The sequence below is a fragment of the Balaenoptera acutorostrata genome, chromosome 16 (assembly GCF_949987535.1).
Source record: "Balaenoptera acutorostrata chromosome 16, mBalAcu1.1, whole genome shotgun sequence".
NCBI lineage: Eukaryota > Metazoa > Chordata > Mammalia > Artiodactyla > Balaenopteridae > Balaenoptera > Balaenoptera acutorostrata.
In genome coordinates this window covers 75681265-75701218 of record NC_080079.1, presented here as the reverse complement: position 1 = coordinate 75701218, position 19954 = coordinate 75681265, and the positions used below count along the sequence as shown (strand labels likewise).

At 37.6% G+C, this 19954-nt stretch overlaps 1 protein-coding gene across 7 annotated transcripts in view; it reads left to right on the top strand.

Moving 5' to 3' along the window:
- The window catches only part of TARBP1 (TAR (HIV-1) RNA binding protein 1), a 63626-nt gene that overhangs the window by 16105 nt on the left and 27567 nt on the right, over positions 1–19954 (top strand). For all 7 annotated transcript variants that reach the window (XR_009005629.1, XR_009005630.1, XR_009005628.1 and 4 more), the window contains exons 8-13: positions 39–135; positions 1297–1386; positions 4554–4695; positions 9410–9509; positions 10424–10596; positions 18282–18391. Coding sequence is in view for 2 of the 7 variants with exons in the window: in XM_057530716.1 (XP_057386699.1) it covers positions 39–135; positions 1297–1386; positions 4554–4695; positions 9410–9509; positions 10424–10596; positions 18282–18391 (712 nt within the window). In the remaining 5 variants the exon portion in view is untranslated. The remainder of the gene's footprint in view (positions 1–38; positions 136–1296; positions 1387–4553; positions 4696–9409; positions 9510–10423; positions 10597–18281; positions 18392–19954) is intronic.

Sequence of the window (19954 nt, the reverse complement as noted above, 5' to 3'; positions counted from 1 at the left end):
TTAGACCATGGAAGTGCATGTGTTTTCTCCAATGTCAGGGACGTTCTTCAGTGCACCATGATCACACATCAGATCCTGCTGCGAGGGGCAGCGCAGTGCTACCTCCTTCAGGCGGCCATGAATCTGGTAGACGTGGTGAGTTTATCTTTCTTCCTAATGTTAACTCCAGTTTCCTAGTCTTTCTTAGTGAGCGGGTGTTCATAAAAGAGTTAACACAGCAGGCCTGTGATGCTGTCGTTAGAAAGCCCTGCTTATAAGGTTGGCCCTTGGCTGGCATCTGGGAACTTGGATTTCAGGAGGGTTCCTGCCATCCTACCTACTGTGCCTGCAGTACTCATACAAACAGTGTGGTCTCTACTGAACACCTGCTTTCCTTCCCGGGGTCTGGAATTGTAGGTGCGATGCAGGGAGTGTCTGTGTGACCAGCTCCCAGTAAAAACCCTGGGTGCTGGGTCCCTAAGGAGCTCCCCTGGTAGGCATTTTACACGTTGGTGGGGTAGCTGGGTGACCATACCGGGAGAGGACTCTTGGAAGCTTTCACCTGGTTTCCTCTGTATTTTTTGTGCACGTCTTCCAGGAAATTGACATTCAAGGAAAACCTTTATTCTGTGTTTTTCACAGAGCTCCAGTAACACTACTGCTGAGAACAGGGGTCAGCAAACTTTTTTGTGAAGGGCTGGATTAGTATATATTTTAGGCTTTTTGAGTCATACGGTCTCTGTCACAACTACTCAAGAGCAGTCATAGACCGTTTATAAACAAATGGGCAGGGCTGTGTTCCAGTAAAACTTTACTTACAAAAGAGGCTGTGAGTGGTTTTGCCGACCCCCGACTTAGAGCAAGGTATCTTAACTGAAGATGCGCAACCTTCAGGGAATGAAAAGACCCGGGTGGTTTTCTTAAGGCGGGGTCATTTTTGCGGCGTTGAAAAGTAATATTCACTTTTAAGTAATCAGTAATTTCTTATAGGCTGTTTCTGATTTTGCTTTTAGATCTGTGACTGTTTTACCTCTAAGATAGCAACCTCGATTTTAAGGAAACTAGATTTATAAAGTGATCTTTCATTTTCTATAATGGTCGTATATAATTGCATATAATTGCGCGTTTGTAATCAACGTCTTCCTATTAAAAGTTGAATAATGTTTTCTTTTTAAAAAGTAGCTTTCGATTTGCCTAACAGTATTCTACTGTAAGTAGTCTGCTAGACTGCTTTTGCAGTGATTTTGATTCAGTGATGTTTGATTCAAACATTTTTAAATGAGTAATTTTTTAAAACTGCCCTGCCCACCCCCCCAGGAGAAAGTGTCCCTCTCTGATGTCTCATCTCTTGTCATGTCAGTGAGACAAGAGGAGTCCTTCGGACGAGGAACTTCATTGTGGACAGAGGTGAGCCTGAAAATAATTTAATGATAAGGTCTTTGAAAACTTTGTGAAAAATTATCTAATTGAATTCATTACTAGCCTTTTGTGTAAAATATGATTGCTTTTCTATCTGTCACCAGAGGTTTTTAAAACTTGTTTATTTGCTTTGAGTGGATGTAACCAGTAACGCTGCTGAGGTTCCTATGGAGAAACGGGGAGGGGCAGGAAGGATCTGGAATAGAGAAGGACCGGTTTGGGGGGGGGGCAGTGTTAGTGGGCAGATCCCAATTCCGGATGAGATGTACTGGGAGTAACGATGACGTTAGACTCAAAACCAGTAACATAACCCTCCTATTTGTCGTCTTGTGTAGGTTCTCGGCACTTTTATCTACTCAGGCTCCCCAGCCTGTCGTGTAGGTGATCCATAATTCTTCCCAACTTTTTGCATCTCATTCACCATGAAACCATAAGTGTCTTGCCTTCTTCTCCAGCCGCCGCTCGTGGAGACCTTCCCCTGCGCTGACTGCTTTCTCACCGAGCCCTGTCTGCTCACCCCACGTGCAGGGCCGTGAGGTCCTGCTGTGGTCCGAGGGGCTGCCCTTCTCTGCGGGTTCCTCAGTTGTCCATGTCCTCCTCCTTTTTGTTTTAAACTGTGGGACTCAATCCATACTGCTGGTAGCTCTTATCCAGAATCCTAATCTGTGTCCTCTCTAGGTTATATATTTTTTGAGGACAGGAACCTTTTTTTGTTTTAAATTTTGTATTTCTCCAGTGCCTAAGAGATCACTGAGGCTAGAGATGTGATTATTTCCTTTAGAAAGCAATTCCAGCTAGGTACGCCTGGAGAGAAACAAGAGAAATCAGCTTGGATTATGTTAAAATAATTCAGGTGTGAAATAATGAGGGCATAGAGTAAGGTAATGGCAGATAATAAAATGGCAGGTAATTTTTTTGTTGAAAATATCCATGTGTAAGTGGACCTGCACAGTGTAAACCCGTGTCGTTAAGGATCAACTGTATTTTTTTTTAACATCTTTATTGGAGTATAATTGCTTTACAATGGTGTGTTAGCTTCTGCTGTATAACATAGTGAATCAGCTATATGTATACATATATCCCCAAATCCCGTCCCTCTTGCGTCTCCCTCCCACCCTCCCTATCCCACCCCTCTAGGTGGTCACAAAGCACCAAGCTGATCTCCCTGTGCTATGCAGCTGCTTCCCACTAGCTATCTATTTTACATTTGGTAGTGTATATATGTCCATGCCACTCTCTCACTTTGTCCCAGCTTACCCTTCCCCCGCCCCATGACCTCAAGTCCATTCTCTACGTCTGTGTCTTTATTCCTGTCCTGCCCCTAGGTTCATCAGAACCATTTTTTTTAGATTCCATATATATGTGTTAGCATATGGTATTTGTTTTTCTCTTTCTGACTTACTTCACTCTCTATGACGGACGCTGGGTCCATCCACCTCACTATAAATAACTCAGTTCCTTTTTTATGGCTGAGTAATATTCCATTGTATATATGTGCCACATCTTCTTTATCCATTCATCTGTCGATGGACACTTAGGTTGCTTCCATGTCCTGGCTGTTGTAAATAGTGCTGCAATGAACATTGTGGTACATGACTCTTTTTGAATTATGGTTTTCTCAGGGTATATGCCCAGTAGTGGGATTGCTGGGTTGTATGGTAATTCTATTTTTAGTTTTTTAAGGAACTTGCATACCGTTCTCCATAGTGGCTGTATCAGTTTACATTCCTACCAACAGTGCAGTGGATTCCCTTTTCTCCACACCCTCTCCAGCATTTATTGTTTGTAGATTTTTTGATGATGGCCATTCTGACCGGTGTGAGGTGATACCTCATCGTAGTTTTGATTTGCATTTCCCTAATGATTAGTGATGTTGAGCATCTTTTCATGTGTTTGTTGGCAATCTGTATATCTTCTTTGGAGAAATGTCTATTTATGTCTTCTGCCCATTTTTGGATTGGGTTGTTTGTTTTTTTGATATTGAGCTGCATGAGCTGCTTGTATATTAATCCTTTGTCAGTTGCTTTGATTGCAAATATTTTCTCCCATTCTGAGGGTTGTCTCTTTTCATCTTGTTTATGGTTTCCTTTGCTGTGCAAAAGCTTTTAAGTTTCATTTGGTCCCATTTGTTTATTTTTGTTTTTATTTCCATTTCTCTAGGAGGTGGGTCAAAAAGGATCTTGCTGTGATGTATGTCACAGAGTGTTCTGCCTATGTTTTCCTCTAAGAGTTTTAAAGTGTCTGGCCTTACATTTGTGTGTGTGTGTGTGTGTTTTTAAACCTAACTCTTTTTGTTTGTTTGTTTTTGGTTGTGTTGGATCTTTGTTGCTGCGCGTGGGCTTTCTCTAGTTGCATCAAGAGGGAACTACTCTTTGTTGTGGTGAGCGGGCTTCTCATTGTGGTGGCTTCTCTTGTTGCGGATCACGGGCTCTAGGTGCCCGGGCTTCAGTGATTGTGGCTTGCGGGCTCTAGAGCGCAGGATCAGTAGTTGTGGCACACAGGCTTAGTTGCTCTGCGGCATGTCGGATCTTCCCAGACCAGGGATCGAACCCGTGTCCCCTGCATTGGCAGGCGGATTCTTAACCACTGCACCACCAGGGAAGTCCTGGCCTTACATTTGGATCAACTGTATTTTAAAATGCACATATCATAGAAAATAAACTTGCAAGGAGGGTAGGAACTTCCATTATAACTTAGATCTCAAATTCTTCGTTCTCTCATAAATAAATCCTTGTTTTAGTATATGAAGCTGGAATAAATTTTAATTTAAGACTGTAATTTGTTTTGCATAATGAGTTATTTTTCGTAGAGATGTTCGTTAGAACACCTTATCAAAATGTGCATTTTATATTAGGTCCTTTAAAAATTCTTGCCTGTTAATGAAGTTTATAAGTTCTTTGAAGAGGTTAGAAAACACACACACACACACACACACACATACACACATGTATGTGTATATACACACATACATGCAAACACTTTTCTGTCTGAGCTATCTGTGGAACTCAATCATGACAATAAATGTTCTGTTACTTTGTTGTGTTCAGTCATTTAAATTCAGTTTATTGTGGAGGAAAGAAAATTGGCTTAGGGGAGTTAGAAACTCTTTGTTCAGTTAAGCTTTTAAAATAAGTAATAACTGTTTTCTTTTCTAGCTCTGTGATTGGCTGCGTGTTAATGAAAGCTGTTTTAGGCGACCCTCAACTTGTAGCTCCATTGGACTTCACGAGACATCCTCTTTAAATGCTTATGTAAAGAACCTAGTCCAAGAGTATATTAAGTCACCTGCCTGGGAAGGTAAGTCTGAAATCATTTTTATGGACTGATATATCCAAAACATTTTCAAAGAGCTTTTTAGTAGTTTTTCAGATGGAGATTCAGGCTTAACCAAATATATGCCGATTTATGGATGTCAGACTTGTATTTCAGCCAAATAATGTGAATAAACAGAATGTAAAAATACTGTTTCCTAACTTGTACTTTATCTGTTCTAGAACTTGAGATTTTAAACTATTTTAAACGTTTTAAGAAGTTGCCTGGGTAGGACTCGGACACAAATACATTTATTAATTTATTCTACAATTACTGAATCTTTGTTGGCTCGATCTGCAGATGTGTTTTTGGAGCCTCGGTAGTGGAAATATTTGTAGATAAATCTGTTCATCTTTTGTTTGTTTTCAAAGCATTACATTTAGTGTGAACTGATTATGAAAAGTAATTTTAGAGAAAAATTATGTTTGTTAGTTTCTTCTTTTTACCAGATACTTAGCAAAGATCAGTTTTGCATCTTCTTTAGGGAAATGGTGTTAAGACTGTGTGAGAGAAGAACCATTAGCAGATTCATTAATTAGGTTTCATTTTACGTTTCTAATGCTTCCTCATCATTAAAGTCATTAGTGATAATTGGGGTAAATTGCATCTTTGAATTTAACGTGTCTTAAATTTCCTAGCTTTGTCTCAGACCAAGTCATTTTCATCTCCCGATTTCTCTAATCTGATCATGGAATAGGTCTTAAATGATTAGATAATTATCCTTCCAAAATACATGAGTTTATCTATTTGTTCTTCTTAGAACATTTCTCTTTTATGTTTTATTCTCTTTGTTGTCTAGTAGATTTTCTGTACTGTTACTTGCGAGATTCTTTTCTTAGGCCTATAAAAGTAAATAAATTTTAGTCCCTACTAGAGTAAACATAGATTCAACTCCCTGAAGTATCTATAGAACTTGTCTTATAATTCAGTGCATAACAGCATCAGGTATGATTAAATAATTCAAAATTGGATAAAATAAGATATTTAGAGTTTCTTCCTTAACATTTCTAAAACTTAAAACATACTGTTTATATAATATGCTATTTTAAGTTTTTAAAAAATTGATCTCAAGTGCAAAGGAGATGTGTGTGTGTGTAATATTTTTGACTCTTAATGCTCTTGGCTAAGTGCCTTTATAAAATTTTAGTTTAGTTATCAATTACTGGGCAGTTTTCAGAACAAGGTAATAAATTCCAAAGCAAACATTACTTAACTTGAGTTTTTGAGCATAAAATACATATAACATTCAAATTTGTTTTTATATAAAGACTCATCAGCTCAAACGTTTTTAATCAGATCCTACACCTAAAGTAGCTTTTTGCTTTGGGTTTGACATGGTCAGTACAGATAGATTTTACACTAATTATTCAGCAACCATATATCAAGTGTTTTCTAAGTGCCAGACACTGGAGTTACAGAAATAAAAGATATGTCCCCCACCCTCAGAGAGAGCATGGTCTAGCAAGGGAGTTGATAAGTAAGCAGATAATCTTAGCGCAAGGCCTTGAAAGCCATAGGCACTGGGATGGGGAACCTGGCTGAGCAGTACTGATCCAGAACAGGTAGACCTGTGGGGGTCAGGAGAGGTCACCAGATGAGGTGACAGCTAACGAGTGGATAGAAATTTAGGTGGAAAGGGAGAAGGCATATCCTGCAAGGCTTGGATGAACTTGCATCCAGGGAACTGAAAGTAGGTAGGCATCCATCTGTTTCTGTCTGTCTATAGCATGGAGCCCAGGTAGGAATGGTTAAGAGATAAGGATGGATATATGTTAGGTAGATATATATGAACCATACCATATATGTGATATATAGCAAAACAAAGCAACAACAACTAAAACCACACAAAACCAGCATCATCAACAAGCAAAAACGTTGGAGAGCTTTCAGAGAAGGCTCTCTGAAATAGAGAAAGTGAGATATAGTTTGGAAGCAGCAATAAAAGCTTGTCAAAACTTGGACATGTTAAGATCAACCAAAAAGTGAAATATATTTGAAGAAATTTATACTTAAATTAGAGAGTCCATCAGAGAGGATATTTTGAGTAAAGATTTTGTAGTAAAATGATGTGCCTACTTAAGATGTAACCAAGCTGAGGGTACGTAATAATCCCAAAGTAGTTTGCTGCAGCTGTGTAACAGATTTTAGAAACAGCTTTATTGAGGTGTGATTGGCATACATTAAATTGCACATATTTAAACTGTGCAGTGTAATGGGTTTGACCTCTGCGTATGCTCACGAAACCATCAGGATAACAAGATAATGAACACGTCCATCACCCCCCGAAGTGTTTTCACACCTCTTTGTCTCCCACTTCTGCCTGTCCCTCTCCATCCCCAGACCAACCCTGGTATGCTTTCTGACACTATAGATTACTTTGCATTTTCTAGAATTACACTCAGTTTTTAGAATTCGTGGTAGCAAGATTTGAGTGATCATTTAGGGGTAAATTAAGGTGATTGAAGATAGCCAGTGACCTTTTGTTTCTTTAAGACCATTGCTGCTTACTTTCACTTTTCTAGCCTCAGAGGGAGAAAAGGGGGAGCGTGTATAAAGGATTCTCTGCCAGTGGTTCTCCGAGAAGGATTTCCAGACAGGCAACATCACCATCACCTGGAAACATTTTAGAAATGCGAATTCTCGAACTCTATCCCACACCTGCTGAATCAGAAACTCTGAGTGTAGGGCTCACCCTCTGGGTTTTAACAAGCCCTCTGGGGGACTTCTAATACATGCTGAGGTTTGCGACCCACTGTTCTGTAGCCTGGATTTCCCTAGTGTGGTGGTAGAGGACTTGGCAGAAATCTCTGCAGAAGTGTCCACCACGGGGCGGGTCAGGCACTCTAATGTTATCAGCCTGGTCCTGTGGCTCTCCTTGAAATCAGAAATCATTAAAAATCCACTAAACTTCTGATTTATAACCTTCCCTTTCAGTATCCGAGGTGAAAAATTGTTTAGGACTTCAAAAAGTGGCATTGTGATTGGAAACATTTCATTCTCAAATAGCACCCCTACCTGACCCCTGCCTCCTACAAGGTCAAAAGGTATCTGATTATATGATTGCTAGAAATTATAGGCAACTGAATACTGAATTGGCACTTGATTTCATTTTAGTCTTCATTAATGAGTTTTTATATGTAAATGTGGGATATAAAGCTAATGTGAGTAAAAATGTTTCAGAGAACAAGTTTCAATAATTCACTTTTATAAACACCTATCAACTTAACCTATTTTGGAGAGCACCAACTTTTAGATTTTCTAAAAACTACAGATTTCTTACTGATAACTAAATGATATTTATAACATTTTAAAGAATAAAGTTTATCCTTTTGTTGCATTTTTAAACTAAGTTACCCTCCATACAAGTATGTTTTTAGTATTGTCTGTCTTCTGTACTATTCTAACAAATTTGTATCAAAATATATTAAATTACTCCCCAAATATATTAGAATATTTTAAAATATGTTTTAAGTATCTGAACCGCTGGGCTGGAAAACTAGATCCCTTAACTAAATTTTTCTTGGGAGTTGAGATGAAGAGTATAATCTTACAATAGAATGAAAATGAAATGTTCTATCTATGATTTATTTTACTTTAACTGGCTTTCAGTGATAGGAAAATAATTTTATCAGTTAACCAAGTTCTGTCTTCCAAAAGTTGTTCTAGGAACTCTGCATATATTATTTAATTTTTATAATAAACCCAAGGAAAGTCATGGGTTTATTTAGTTTGATTTCATAGAAGATGACCTAAGCTTTCTGAGAGAACATTCGGCTGTCCCGGACTCCCACAGCTAACAAACAGTAGGACTGGGGTTTGAACACAGGTCTAAGAAGCAAAGCCTTTGTGTCTGTATCCATTCCATCCCCTTTCTGGTTCCATTTTAGGGAACTCTCACCTCAACTGAGATGGCAGAATTGCCTCTTAACCAGTCACCTTGCATCTACTCTTGCTTCCTCTAAAATCTCTTTTCCACATTGTACCTAGAGAAATCTTTTTAAAATACAAACTTTGATCTTACACGTCTCCTCCACTTCTTTATGCACATTCACTTTGACCTTTAGTGTCTTCCTCTTGCCTTTGGGATGAAGACAGAAACCCGTTACATGCCTACAAAGTCCCTGGTCTCTCCCGCCTGATCCTGTAACCTCATCTTTGGTGCTCCCCCCTATTGTGTACCCCAGCCCTTTCCTGGAATATGGTGTGCTCTCCCCTGCTGGAGGCCCTTGACATGTACTTCCTTCTGCCTGGAAAGGTCATGTCTCCCTTCACCTACCTCATTCTTTCCCAGCTTTTATACCCAGCTCAACTGTCATTGCTTCAGAGTGACTTTGTCTTCCCAGTATACACTCTACTTGCACCATTTAGAGCATTCACTACAGTTATCATTTTACATTTCTCTGCATATTCTTTGATGAATGCTCTTTTCTCCTGCACGGTAAATATCGTGAGGACAGAAACCATTGTGTCTGCAGCACTGAAGCCAGTGCGTGGCATGTAGTCGGCATGCAGAGATGTCTTTGTGTTCACAGTTAAGTATGTAACAATGAGCTATGCTGTGGGGTGTTCTACTATATTTCTTCTCAGCTGTATTTCTCTAATACGGATAAAACATAATCATTCAGCTGTGTTATTTTTGAAACATCATCTTGGAAGGATTTTGTTAATGCTTTGCCAACCTTAACTATTGTTATTTAAGGAGGAGAAAACTGCTGTATGCCTGATTGGCTTGAAGCCAAGCTTGTTGCTATGATGGTCTTGCTGGCCATAGATGTGGAAGGAATGAAGAGTCAATATAGGTAAGTGTTTCTAAACTTGAAAACTTTCTTTAAAAAAGGCTAATCAGATTTATGGTACATATTCAGACTTTTAAATGATTGGTATGGAATTGATCACAGTGTATTAAAGGAAAGAACTAGAACATTGGCAGTATACTTTAAAAATGTTTAAAATTAATAATAACTTCATAGGATTAGAGGTTTAAACTAGAGAAGGTTAAAAAAAAACTACACGAATCACAGGTTTTGTGTAAGAATATTAGAAGAATGGGTTGTAAGGTCCTAGCATAAGATCAGGTAAAGACATTTACTGGATTTTACCCTTTTGTAAAATGTGTTATTTTTTTAAAAGGTAATAAAGATAAAACAATCTCATTTATATTTTGAGAAACGTGAGCAGATTGTCACCAGATTATAATTGTTGCAAAAGGCAGCTTCATTAGGTAGTGTATTTATTTGCATGATAATACAATTAATTTGATTAACATCAAATCTCTTTTCTAGACAGAGTTTTAGTACTAAAGTTAGTGATAACAGTTTTTCACAAATCTTTAGTTCTTTATATATTTTTTTGTTAACATGTCTCATTTCCTTGACTGGCATATATTTGTTTTGGTTTTTGGTTTTTTGAAATATGGAAGCGGGGTCTCAGCATTTTAATTTGCCAGTAAATTGGATATAGGATTTCATTCATACTGTGCCCAGAGTTGAGAACATGTGTTGCTCCCTGTGCTTTCTTCTCCAGTGAATCGCTGAACTCACTGAAAAAGCACAAACAGAAAGGTCCATCCTAATAGGTTCTAGGTGTTTGGATCATCCCTAAGAGTAACTCTGTCCAATGGAATCATTAGCTAACCAGTTCCACGACTGTAGATGGAAAATAATTTCTTTATGCTTTTGAAATGCTTGATTTGGGCATGTCTTTTAATGTCTAGTGAAAAGCGGAGGACACAGAATGTATTAAGGATATTCTTAGATCCTCTCCTGGATGCCCTTGTGAAGTTTGGTACAAATGCCTACATGCCCTTGCTGAAAACTGACAGATGCCTGCAGTTGCTGTTGAAGTTACTGCACACTTGCTTGTTGAAAGGTTCCAGTACCCAAGATGGTGAGGATCATTAGTTTCTGTTGGTGTTTTGCTGGATATATCGTTGGTACTCAGAGTGAGAGGAAATTCCTGACCTTTTAACTTCATGCATTCAACAAATATTTACTGAGTATCTCCTGGTGGTGCTGGGGATGCAGAGGCAAAGTAGCAAACTGCCCTCACCGAGCTGACATTTTAATGTTTACATTTGTTGCTCACTGTTGATTTTAGAATGTGATTTCATTTGCTTTTGCTTTTTTTTTTTTTCCAATGGGCTCTCACTGATTTCCAGACTATTGAAAATGATCACTATTTCATACATGTTTTAAGCCAAGATCCATTTCTAATTGCCACTGTGCTGCTGGATGTTGCAGAAAGTAAACTAAAGCATGAGAATAGCAATAATTTTATAATTATTTGTTTTTAAATATGTTCACCCCTCAGCACCTCTAAGTAGAAAATACTTCATCCAGGAAGTACAGTGGTGGTAGATGGAAGCATTGAGCACTTTCTTCGTTCCTTAAACTAAGATTTATGTAAAACAGTAGTTGAAAACCCATGGACATCAGATATGAGAATATCGATGGGTAAGCCTTGATTCCCAATCTTTCTGACCAGTTTCATTTGGAATTTTAGAAATTTTCTATTTAGAAAAGAGTATTCTAGAGAAGCATTGGTATTAGGTTAAACCTGAGGATAATACGAAAGTTTAGATTTTAATATAGGCTTGTGAAATATTAAAGCTTGTTTCCAAGTTCTGGTATTTTTGGTAATGGTAGCAGAACCGAATGCTGTACACATAACAGTAACTTTTTATAAGACTTCTGACTCCTTTAAGGGCATAAATTTGGGTTCATTTGACATGTCTTGACTGTTGAAAGCACTAGACTCAGTGCCTTCAAGTGCAGGACTGGGTTACGGGTACCTTTTGGAAAATTGTTGTGATAGTTGATACACACAGGAACGTGTGATGGTTATATGTAATTATGATGCAAAATAATTAAATAAACACCCATGAATGCACCACCATGGCATTTGTTGCTAAGAATGAATTTACCTATGACTCCTCAATCCCTGCCTTTTGCCTCCTTACTTTGACTTATATCTGTATTACTTCCATGCACTTACAAAATGGTTTTACCACATAAATCGATACTCCTCAGCAATATGTTGTCTCATTTTCCTGCTTTTGAGCTTTATAGAAATGTTACTTTACTGTAAGAAGTCTTCTGTAACTTTTTCACTTAGCAGGTTTCTAAGAATCATCCATGCATGTCCTTTCTTACACTTCCGCATTTTCCCCGTTGTGTTACCTTCTATTGTGTGATGACACCACAGTTATGTGTTCTTCTATTGCTGGACACTGGATTGCATTTCGTCTACTACTATTATGTACAGTGCTGCCTTGAACGCTTGTCTACGTGTCTCTTCTAGGCCTGTGTCTCTCCAGGGCACATGCGTGCCCCTGGGGCCAAAGTGACTGGTTCTTAGAGTATGTGCATATTCAGCTTTTAAGATAATGCAAAATTGTTTTTCTAAGTAGTTGTGTACACATTTTATGTTCTCATCTGCAGAATGTAAGTTCCCATTGCTCCTCATGCATCTCTCATTATACTACAAGTAGGAGCCAAAGAAATCAGTGTGTAATTTTGATAGTAGTTGACTTCCAGATAACTGGTAAACCATAATAAGCATAATTAACTTTATGTTTTTTTAATTGAAGTATAGTTGTTCACACTGTTGTGTTAATTTCTGCTGTACAGTAAAGTGATTCAGTTATACATATATTTATGTTTTGTTAATATTCTTTTCCATTATGGTTTATCATAGGATATTGAATATAGTTCTCTGTGCTATACAGTAGACCTTGTTGTTTATCCATTCTATCTATAATAGCTTACATCTGCTAATTTAGATCTATTTAACTACCTTTAAATAGATCTAAATCCTGAAAGGATTTCTTTGATGGGGGAAGAGGAAAATAGTTTTTCCATTTTATAAATGAGTAAATAATCTAGGATTAACTAATAGTACAAGGGTCAATGAACACATAATGGTAAAGTCAGAAATAACTAGGTACAGTCAGCCGTCTGTATTTATGAATTCAACCAACCATGGACTGAAAATATTCAGGGGAAAGATTCCAGAAAGTTCCAAAAAGCAAAACTTGAATTTGCCGTGCTCCAGCAACTATTTGTATTTACAGCTATTTATATAGTATATACAAGGATACTTGGCTAAGCCTGGGTCTGCTGCGGAAGGGAAGACGTGTAAAATTAAAACATACTCCTGGGAAATGCAAACACATTTTCACCTACTTATGAGCAATAATGGCTTACGTGGGAAAACCCATTTTACTTAAAACTCCCCCAAAGATGTCCTAAAATGTTCAAAATAAACTAAAGCCTACTTCATAACTTTGGTTAAATGGTCTCTGCTGCTTCTGTCAGCTTAAAGCTCTAAATAAATGATGTTCCAGTGGTTATTTTTTTTAATTCAGAATAACTGTACAATGTTTATTTTATTTGAGGAAACGTACTTATAGTTACACTATAACCCTCCCTTTGTTGCATTGGATTATATGGGTCGAAGTAACTGGCCTAATCACACTTCTTCTGTCCTAACTACTTGCTGAATGTGTCACAATATACACATATAATATACTGGGCTGGCCAAAAATTTCGTTCGGTGTTTGCCATACCATCTTATGGAAAAACCCAAACGAACTTTTGGCCAAACCAGTGTATGTGGACATATCCACATATAATATCCACGTGTAATCCTTGTTGCTGTCACTTTTTTCCTGAGTTGCTTTTGTTTTCTGGCCTTGATCTGTTGTGTCTCTTTGAACTTTTCTTCCTGAGGTAGCTTTTATTTTTTAAAAATCGTGGTAAAATATACATAGCAAAATTTACACTTTAACCACTTTTTTTTTTCTTTAACATCTTTACTGGAGTATAATTGCTTTACGGTGTTGTGTTAGTTTCTGCTGTATAACAAAGTGAATCAGCTGTATGCATACGTATATCCCCATATCCCCTCCCTCTTGCTTCTTCCTCTGACCCTCCTTATCCCACCCCCTAGGTGGTAGCAAAGCACTGAGCTGATCTCCCTGTGCTGTGCAGCTGCTTCCTACTAACTATCTGTTTTACATTTGGTAGTGTATATATGTCAGTGTTACTCTCTCACTTGGTCCCAGCTTACCCTTCCCCTGCTCCTGCTCCCCATGTCCTCAAGCCCATTCTCTACATCTCCATCTTTATTCCTGTCCTGCCCCTAGGTTCATCAGAACCTTTTTTTTTTTTTTTTTTAGATTCCACCTATATGTGTTAGCATACAGTATTTGTTTTTCTCTTTCTGACTTACTTCACTCTGTATGACAGACTCTAGGTCCATCCACCTCACTACAAATAACTCAATTTCATTTCTCTTTATGGCTAATATTCCATTGTATATATGTGTCACATCTTCTTTACCTATTCATCTGTCGATGGACACTTAGGTTGCTTCCATGTCCTGGCTATTGTAAATAGTGCTGCAGTGAACATTGTGGTACATGACTTTTTGAACTATGGTTTTCTCAGGGTATATGCCCAGTAGTGGGATTGCTGGGTCATATGATAGTTCTATTTTTAATTTTTAAGGAACCTGCATACTGTTCTCCATAGTGGCTTTATCAATTTACATTCCCACCAACAGTGCAGAGGGTTCCCTTTTCTCCCCACCCTCTCCAGCATTTATTGTTTGTAGATTTTTTGATGATGGCCATTCTGACTGGTGTGAGGTGATACCTCATTGTAGTTTGTGTATGGTGTTAGGAAGTTCATTCTTTTACATGTAGCTCTCCAGTTTTCCCAGCACCACTTACTGAAGAGGCTGTCTTTTCTCCATTGTATACTCTTGCCTCCTTTATCAAAGATAAGGTGACCATATGTGCATGGGTTTATCTCTGGGCTTTCTATCCTGTTCCATTGATCTATATTTCTGTTTTTGTGCCAGTACCATACTGTCTTGATTACTGTAGCTTTGTAGTATAGTCTGAAGTCTGGGAGCCTGATTCCTCCAGCTCCCGTTTTTCTTTCTCAAGATTGCTTTGGCTATTCAGGGTCTTTTGTGTTTCCATACAAATTGTGCAATTTTTTTGTTCGAGTTCTGTGAAAAATGCCATTGGTATTTTGATAGGGATTGCACTGAATCTGTAAATTGCTTTGGATGGTACAGTCATTTTCACAATGTTGATTCTTCCAATCCAAGAACATGGTGTATCTCTCCATCTGTTTGTATCATCTTTAATTTTTTTCATCAGTGTCTTATAGTTTTCTGCATACAGGTCTTTTGTCTCCTTAGATAGGTTTATTCCTAGGTATTTCATTCTTTTTGTTGCAGTGGTAAATGGGAGTGTCTGTACTAGACACGATTAAATTATACACTTTTAATGGGTGAATTGTAAGATACGTGATTTATAGCTCAATAATTTATTGACCATATTTATGTGGATCTATTTCTGGATTCTTTTGGTCTGTATTTTTATCCCTTTGCCAATACCGTACTGTTTTGGTTACTGTAGATTTACAGTAAGTCTTTAAATGGGTATTGTGATTCTTTCAAATTTATTCTTCTTTGTCAAAAATATTTCTAGCTATTCTAGCTCCTTTGCCTTTCAGTATAAACTTTATAATCAGCTTGTTTGCATTTACCAAAAAAAAAAAAATCCTGCTGGAATTGATTGGAATTGCATTAAATCTACAGATCAATTTTTTTAGAATTGCTTTCTTTATTATATTGAGACTTTTAATTCATGAATATGGTATGTCTCTTGATTTATTTAGGCTGTCTTTTATTTCTTTCATCAGAGTTTTTTAGCTTTCAGCATATAGATCCTATGCAGGTTTTGTTAGATTTATATCTTTTGGAGGAAGATTATTGTAAATGATATATTTAAAAAATTTTTGGTTTTCAATTATGCATTGTTAGTGTACAGAAATGTGATTGATTTTTGTGTGTTGACCTTGTATCCTGTAAGCTTGCTGAAGCACTTATTAGTGGTAGCAGTTTTTTTAATAGGTCCTTGGGATTTTTTGGTAGACAGTGATGTCATTTGTGAATGAGGACATTTCTCTTTCCGGGGTTGTCCATAGTGTTCCCTTATCCTTTAAATGCCTGCAGGATCTGGGGTCTGAAGTAATTCCTTTTTAACTCCTGATAGTGGTAGTGGTATTGCTCTCTCTCTGTCTCTCTAAGACTGGCTAGTGGTTTATCAATTCTATTGACCTTTTCAAAGAACCAACTTTTGGTTTCATTGAATTTTCTCTGTTGATTTTTCTCTTTTCAATTTCATTGATTTCTGGGTTTTTATGTTTATGTCTTTGTGCTTGCTTTTGGTTTATTTTGCCCTTTTTTTGACATTTAGGTGGAAGCTTAGATGATTGACTTTAGATCTCTCTTCTTTTTTAAAATGACATCTAATGCTATGAATTTTCTTAAGTTTTGTTGTTAACTGCATCCCACAAATTTTGGTATGTTGTATTTTCAGTTAAGAGTATTTTCTGGTTTTTTTTTTGAGACTTTCTCTTTTACCCGTGAATTATTTGGAAATGTATTTAGAGATTTTCCTGTTGTCTTTCTGTTATTGCTTTTTAATTTAATTCTGTTCTAGTCAAAAGGGCATACTTTGTACAATGTCAACTTTTAAAAAATTGTTAAGGTTTATTTAATGATCTAGGTATGGTTTATTTTGGTGACTATTCCGCGTACACTTGAAAAGAGTATGTGTTCTGCTGTTGTTGGGGGGAGTGTTCTATAAATGCCAGTTGTATTCAAGAGCTTCATGGTGTTTTTCAGTTTTGTATTCTTGCTGATTTTAGGATTGTTGAACCCAACTATAATTATGGACTTATCTCTTACTCTAGGGATTATGATGTACATACTTTTTACAGTCAGCTTAGAATTAATATTTTACCACTTAAAATTAACATAGAAATGTTACTACCTTATAGGTCCCTTAACCTCCTCTCCCCCATTTATTACAGATATCTTACATTTACTCTTGTTGAAAATCCTACTGGACAATGTTATGTTTTTTGCTGTCAACCATCAGACACATTTTAAAGACTCAAGAGAATGGTCTGTTGTATTTACTAAGATATTTACAGTCTCTTGCTCTTTCATCCCTGATGTTCCATGTTCTCCTGTGGCATTGTATACCGTTTGTTCGAAAAATGTCTTTTAATATTTCTTTTGTAGCAAGTTTCTTGGCAATGAATTCTCATAGTTTCCCTTCATCTGAGAATGTCTTTATTTTGCCTTCTGAATAATATTTTTGTTGGATATAAAATCCTGGTTTGATAGGTCTTTTCTTTCAGCAATTTAAAAGTGTTCCATTTGCTTCTGGCCTCTATGGTTTCTCAATAGAACTCTGTAGTCATTCACATTGTTTTTCCCCCTGGTAATAAATTGTTTCTCTGTGCTTTCAAGATTGTTTCTTTGTTTTCGGTTGTCAGCAGTTTGGCTATACCGTGTCAGATTGCATATTTTATTGATTTGTTTTCAAGTTCACTGATTCTTTTCTCTTGCATCTCCTTTCTATTAATCCCATCCAGTGAGATTTAAAATTTTCAGTTATTGTACTTTCAGTGATAAAATCTCTGTTTGGTTTTTGTGTATATCTTCTGTTTCTTTCCTGAGACTTCCTGGTTTTCCATTTGTTTCAAGAGTATGTGTTGATTGATTGTTGAAGCATTTTTTAATAGCTGCTTTAAAGTCTTGGTCAGGTTATTTTAATATCACCATCATCTTGGTGTTTTCATTTGTAGATTCTTTTCCCATGTGAGATAGGGAATAGCTCACGCTTCATATACCCAGTTATTTTCGATTGTATCCTAGATATTTTGAATATTGTGTTGTGAGACCCTGGATCTTGGTGGACAATGTTGATATTTTTGTGTAGCAGACAGTCAGGCAGGCTTGGTTTAGACCTCAATTCCTGATGTTCCAGCTTTTGTGGGTGCTGGTTCCACTGTCAGTTTTGTTTTCATGTCCTTTGCAGTGCTATCTTGACCTGTGCCCCATGTGTTCCATCTGGTGGTCAGGCTGGGACCTGTGCAATTGTCTGTTAGTTCCGTTCTGAAAGTCTTTGACGTGCTGAATAGTATCACATCCAGGCCTAGCAGCTCAGGGGTGAGCCCAGCACTTCAGAAGCCACTTGCTGGGGCCATTTTCCTGAGCGCCTCCCTCTCTGGAATCTCTTAAGTACTCACCGTCCGGTTCTCTGAGATCCTCCTTTTTCATTCCCTGACCAGAAGGTGGGCTCCCAGTCTGCTGCCCACTTTCTTGACCGCCTCTCCATCTGGGTCCAGTCTGTAGGAGGACAGGAGCAAAGTCACCGCTGTCCAGGGTTACTTCTTTCTGAATCCATCTGCTGCTTTTTGCCTTTCAGAGTCTTCAAATGGCTGTTTCGAATATTCCGTCCAGGTTTTGTAGCTGAATTCAGTGAGAGAGGGCAGTGTGTCTTTGTTGCATCGTATCCAGAACTAAAACGCCTAAGTGATTTTTAAGATTAATTGTAGATATCCCCATGGTATTAATGACTATTATATTGTTAGAATTCATTTTTGGTAAGTGATTCATGTATATGCTTAACATAGGTGAGCTTTTACTAGACTGTCGGGTGTACTTTGTACCAAATAAACTTATTTCTATCATTTTAGTTGCGCCTACAGATGAGGTGTGTACTCTTCTTCAGAACTTTGTCTTGTCTACCACAGAGAGCATTTCGGAATTTATTCTCAGAAGACTTACTATGAAGGAACTAAGTAGTGTAAGTATGTATTGGAGTAACTTTTCAGTCTTTTCATCAATATTTTGAGTGATTACTGACTGGCAGGCACTGTATTAAGTTGAAAATTAACGTGATAGTTTCTCAAAAAGCGGCCTTTGGGAGCAGAAAAAAATACAAGCTTTGGAGTCTCCTAGTTCCAGTTCAGTCTGTATAACTGACCTTGGGAAAGTTGTAGCTTTTCTGAGCCTCAGTTTCCTCATCTGCAAAGTGGAGATAATACATCTGCTTATTAGGGCTTAGAGAATGTCACATGGTAAAACACATTTGAAGTACTTAGCATATTGAATGCATATTTGGTCCCAGTATCCGGAGATTCTGACTTGGCAGATTTGGGTATCAGGTATCAATACACACATATTTTTTAAGCTCTGTACATGATCCTGAAATGCAATTAGAGCTGAGAACAATTGATCTGAGGTAAAGAAGGTGCTCTGTGAATGTAGCTGTCTTCTCTGTCTCTACTGTCCACACACTTTGTTCTTTCTAGGACATCTGAAAGAAACAAAGTTTTCTCCCTTTCTTCAAGAATATTTTGAAAATATCAATTTTATAGAAATGCCTATTATTAATTTTGGGGGTGTTTGAAATCTCTAGGGACAAATGTTGAAGCAATCACAATCATTAGATTGTCAATAGAGTGAGAAAACATACTTATTTTAACAACTTTTATTAGAATATCCAATTAAGGACATTTGTTTGATAGCTGATAAGCAAGTGTGAAAATATAAAAATACAAGTTTTATACCGAAAGACTTGAGTTATTGTGATAAGAAGGCAAAGAAAAAATCCTCTGGAGGGGGGAGTGTTTCTCTTTTGCATTTCTCGTAAACAATTGTTAATAGTAGTTTTGCTACACCTACATTTCCAAGAAGGCATTTAATTAAGACGTAACTTTTCTTGTTTTGTTCCAATATCGCTTTATTGTTATCAGTATTACTTTCCCATTTTATTGTGGACGTTTTCAGACATACACAAAAGAAGTATAGTGAACCCATTACCCATTATATAACATAAATGTTTTCGTTTGTTTGGAATTTGAAGCTAAAATTTGCTTTAAAAAGGGAAAGGTTAATGTGATTTTATCCTTCAGATGGAAAGATTTTAAAAAGTAAACTCATTATATAATGGTTTAAAATTATTTTGAAAAATCCACTCTTTAATACATTAGGTATTAGAATTCCCAATTAAGCACATTTGTTTGGTAGCTTATTAGAGTTTAATAAAAATCTCTTCCCGCATTTTCCTTCCCCTCAGCAGCGTGATGGTCAGTATCTAACAACTGGCTCTTGGGGGAAAAGCCCTGATTTGTAGTGTTTATCAGTTTCCGTGGTTGATTTCAAGCTACCCGCGCGGGGCCATGAATCAGGGAGAGCTGAACCGTCCCCCTCACTTCACAGAGGAAATAGCAGCCTCGGCCGGCGTCACCCCCGCTTCAGACTGCCCTGTGTCTGCCTCACCCACCCCTGAATCCATCCTCCCCGCCTTCCCTCCCTTACAGGAGAGGAAGGCGGTCTGGATCTCATCCTCTCCCGTTTGCTCAGC